The sequence below is a fragment of the Propithecus coquereli genome, unplaced genomic scaffold (assembly GCF_000956105.1).
Source record: "Propithecus coquereli isolate 6110/MARCELLA unplaced genomic scaffold, Pcoq_1.0 Scaffold27, whole genome shotgun sequence".
Lineage (NCBI taxonomy): Eukaryota > Metazoa > Chordata > Mammalia > Primates > Indriidae > Propithecus > Propithecus coquereli.
In genome coordinates, this window is record NW_012148285.1 from 7311217 (window position 1) to 7314889 (window position 3673).

Sequence of the window (3673 nt, forward strand, 5' to 3'; positions counted from 1 at the left end):
TTAATTATGTTACGAAAATATGGTGAAAATTTACTGAAAATAAAATAAATGCAAATTGAAATATATGCCAGCACACTTTTTACCTATTAGCAAAATTTTAGACAATAGATTACACATTGTTTTGGCAAAAACAATGTTGGGGAAATAAGCTCTTTCATACATTGATGGGGTAAGGATGAATTTCCTTTGGAGGGAAATTTGTCAATATCTGTCAAAATTATGTATAGTCTTTGACCTGCTATTTCAGAAATTTATTCTACATTGTATGTGACACATATCCAAGGATATTCATTGAAGTGTAGTTTGCAGTAGCAAAAGATTAGAAACAACCTAAATATCCATCAATAGGGGTCTTACTAAATACAGTATGATACATTTACACAATGAAAGGTTATAAATCTATAAAAATAGCTCTATAGTTCTTTATGCATTGGTGTAGAAAGATCTGGAAGGAAATATTGGAAGGATAGAGAGTAAATGTGATTATTATACAAGGGGGGTACTAGATGAGAAATAATGTAGAGGGAAGACTCTTCACTATTTTTCTTTTTATATACTTTTTGATTTTCTAATCATATATTATCTATTCAAAATTTAGTTCAATTTATTTAAATAATTAACCAAGGAGCCTGTTAAACATGCACGTGTGTCCCCCAACATTAACCCCACTGAAATTGAATCTCCAGGAGGGAGCCCTGCTGTGCTCTCATCCCTAAGGGCATATCAAGTTATTTCTTTAAAAAAAGACTCCTATTCTTTTAGCTCTAGTTTCTGAGTTTTAAGTGCAAAGCCTCTCCCACATGGGAGATTTGAGTATAGAGTGAACCTACCATCTGCCCAAGTTTGCTAAGATGGATGTTATAATTATTATATGGCTTCCAGAAAACAATTTGTACAATTTATGGCCAAGGATGGTTTCCATTTCTCTACCCCTTTTTATTGTATTATATAAAAAAAAGATTGAAAAAGGAAGAAAACAACCCATTTTGTGCTCTGAGTAATAAATGAATGAAGAGGGAGCCAGCCAGGCTGCAACTGCTGTTTCCACCCATTGCCATCCACATTCGTGCTCACTGCCTGTCCTGTGTTGATTAAAAGACCACAGTAAAAACGAAACAGAAAACCTATACCCATGGTTAAACTGTGAAAGTCATCAAAAATCTGTCTTTTCTGGTGTCAGCTGAAGTTGAATACACACACATTGCATGGCTCAGTAAGTCCAGCCTTAGGTACATACCAAGAGAAATGCACTGTTTCATGCAACAAATGACACGTGCAAGAATGTCCTTAGAAGCACTATTCATAATGGCCCCAAATAGGACATTACTCAAATGTTCATTGAGATCAGAAGAGAGAAATGTGTGGTATATTCTAACAATGAAATTCTATACAGTAATAAGAATGAAAGAACTGGAATGACACGTAACAATCTCACAAACAGAATGTTGGGCCAAAAAAAAAAAAACAGAAAAGAAAATGTATGGCATGATTTTATTTATATGTTAAAACAACATTTGATTTAAGTGTTAAAGTAACAGGTAAAACTAATCTACAGCTTTAGAAGTGAGGGTGGCTGATGGAAGATAATGATCAGAAGAAGGTGTGGGGAGGGCGGAGGGGAGGTTCTGGGTGTTGATGAACTGGATGATCAGTTTGTACAAAGCCATAAAGCAGATTTAATATTTATAATTTTTTTTGTTTTTGTTATACTTTCAAATTTAAGAAAAAATAATCCAAGCCGGAATGAGCAGCGTGTGAATGAGTTATGGGTAAGTCATAAGTTCGACTTCTAAATAAATGCTCTCCCTGCCCCTGCTAAGACACCAAAGAAATTCCAAAGACAGAAGCTGAAAGGATTGAAGGTTCACAGCCACAGCTCCTGGGGAATTGTGCAGAGATTCAGGCTTTGATGATTTAAAGGGCCCCCCGCCCCCCGCCATCCCATGCCACACACAAAGCCAGCAGCAAGGCCTTTGCAGTGGGCCCGTGGAACAGCCAAGGAGGAAGAGGCTCCTTATTAAGCTGCCAGAAGGCGCCTGCAGTCACGGTCCCGTCTCAGGAATCCCTGATGGCGAAGATGTCCCACGTCAGTTAATTTTCCGGATAATCAAAACTCTCCTCATTTAAACAGCTCTTTCACTTAAAATTAAATCATGTTTTATGGAATCCTTTCCAAAATGCATTGCACACAGCGTCCACGGAACAGAATTCAACCTCTACAACAAATAACGGCACTAACAATTAGGTACTGTTTATGTCCCAGGCACTATCTATAATGTTTTCTATCAAATATTCTCTCTTAGATTCTATTATTATTCACATTTTAGGTATGAGGGCTGGCAGAATGCACTCTCTCTCCAAAGCCTAAACTCTTAACCACGGTGCTGTCTTTATTTTTCTGACAGCTTCAGCTATAGAATATATGCTACACTCCACAGCGCCACAGGTAGGCAAGAATGTTAGCTATCCCTTTAGAGAGAGGATGTGAGTTCTCTTTGCTTTTTTCTCCATAATTTCTTTCTCCGTCATCGACGTTACACAATTAGTTTCCATATAAAGCTGTTATCGGTATGATGTACCCCCCTCCCCAAAAAAACCTCCTACTTAAAATCTGATAAAAATCTTTGTTTTCACTACTTTAACTCTCAACCTTCTTAGATCTCTATCTGGTTAAAATATCCCACGGAGTTGGACAAACTTTTTTATCAGTTTAAGAAACCCCCTGGTTCTCTGCATTTCAAAGTGTCCTGGATTTGCTCTGCCCTAACACAATCCAGAAGGAAACCTGCGAAGCTCATTAGATTAACAAAAACAGCCCTCAACGGGGCATGGGCAGTCGCTCTCCAGAAAACACAAGGAAGGGAGCAGATAAGCACCAAGGCACGCAGAGCCAATTTCTGCGGGTTTATAGGCTGGCAGGCCTGCGGAGAGAAAGAAACCACTTTCCTTACCCTGTTTTCAAGCTGACCAACGCGTCCTCTACTCCCTTCTGATTAAATTTGGTCATGTACTGATGCATGTAGGGGTAGTTATTCCGAATGTTTCTCTCTGTGCTTCCGTTAGGCACCGTCCCGAATCGAAAAGGTGGGGAATAGTCATGAGGTCTCTGAAACTGGAGAGAGAAAGAGAAGAGAGAGAAGAGGAGGAGGAAGAGGAAGGGGAGAAGGAGAAGGAGGAGGAGAGGGAAAAGGGGAAGGAGAGAAAGAGGAGGAGGAAGAAGAAGAAATTAGTGATCATTTTGTCTGACGTTGGGAGGTCAAAACATGCATACATCAGGGCAGGACAGCAAGGAACAGAAACATTTATTTTTGTGCTTTCTTTCTACTGAATCACATCTTACACTGGTCTGTGGGCTCCCAGAGGGTGGAAACAGTGTCTGTCTTCTGTACCGTTCCTCGGTTCCTAGCACAGGGCCTGGCGGGGTGCTCCACAGATATCTGTTGGGTTGAGCTTTTCTGTGTCATTATAGAGACTAGCACAGAGCTAGGGACACAGTCAGCGCTCAGGAAACTTGGACTGAACTGGAATTAAGGTACTTTTATCCACCTAATGGTGAAATTTTCCATGATCCCCACAATCACTCCCTTCTCTGAGCCCCATTTACAATTGCCTTCACCTCACCCAGAAATGACTATGTGTCGCCATTCATTCACCCTCCACTCATTCATTCATT

General features: G+C 39.8%; 1 protein-coding gene across 3 annotated transcripts in view; it reads right to left on the bottom strand.

Moving 5' to 3' along the window:
- Positions 1 to 3673, bottom strand: part of GRIN2A (glutamate receptor, ionotropic, N-methyl D-aspartate 2A) — a 356110-nt gene that overhangs the window by 50882 nt on the left and 301555 nt on the right. For all 3 annotated transcript variants that reach the window (XM_012647585.1, XM_012647586.1, XM_012647587.1), the window contains one exon: positions 2952 to 3112. In XM_012647585.1, coding sequence (XP_012503039.1) covers positions 2952 to 3112 — 161 coding nt within the window. The remainder of the gene's footprint in view (positions 1 to 2951; positions 3113 to 3673) is intronic.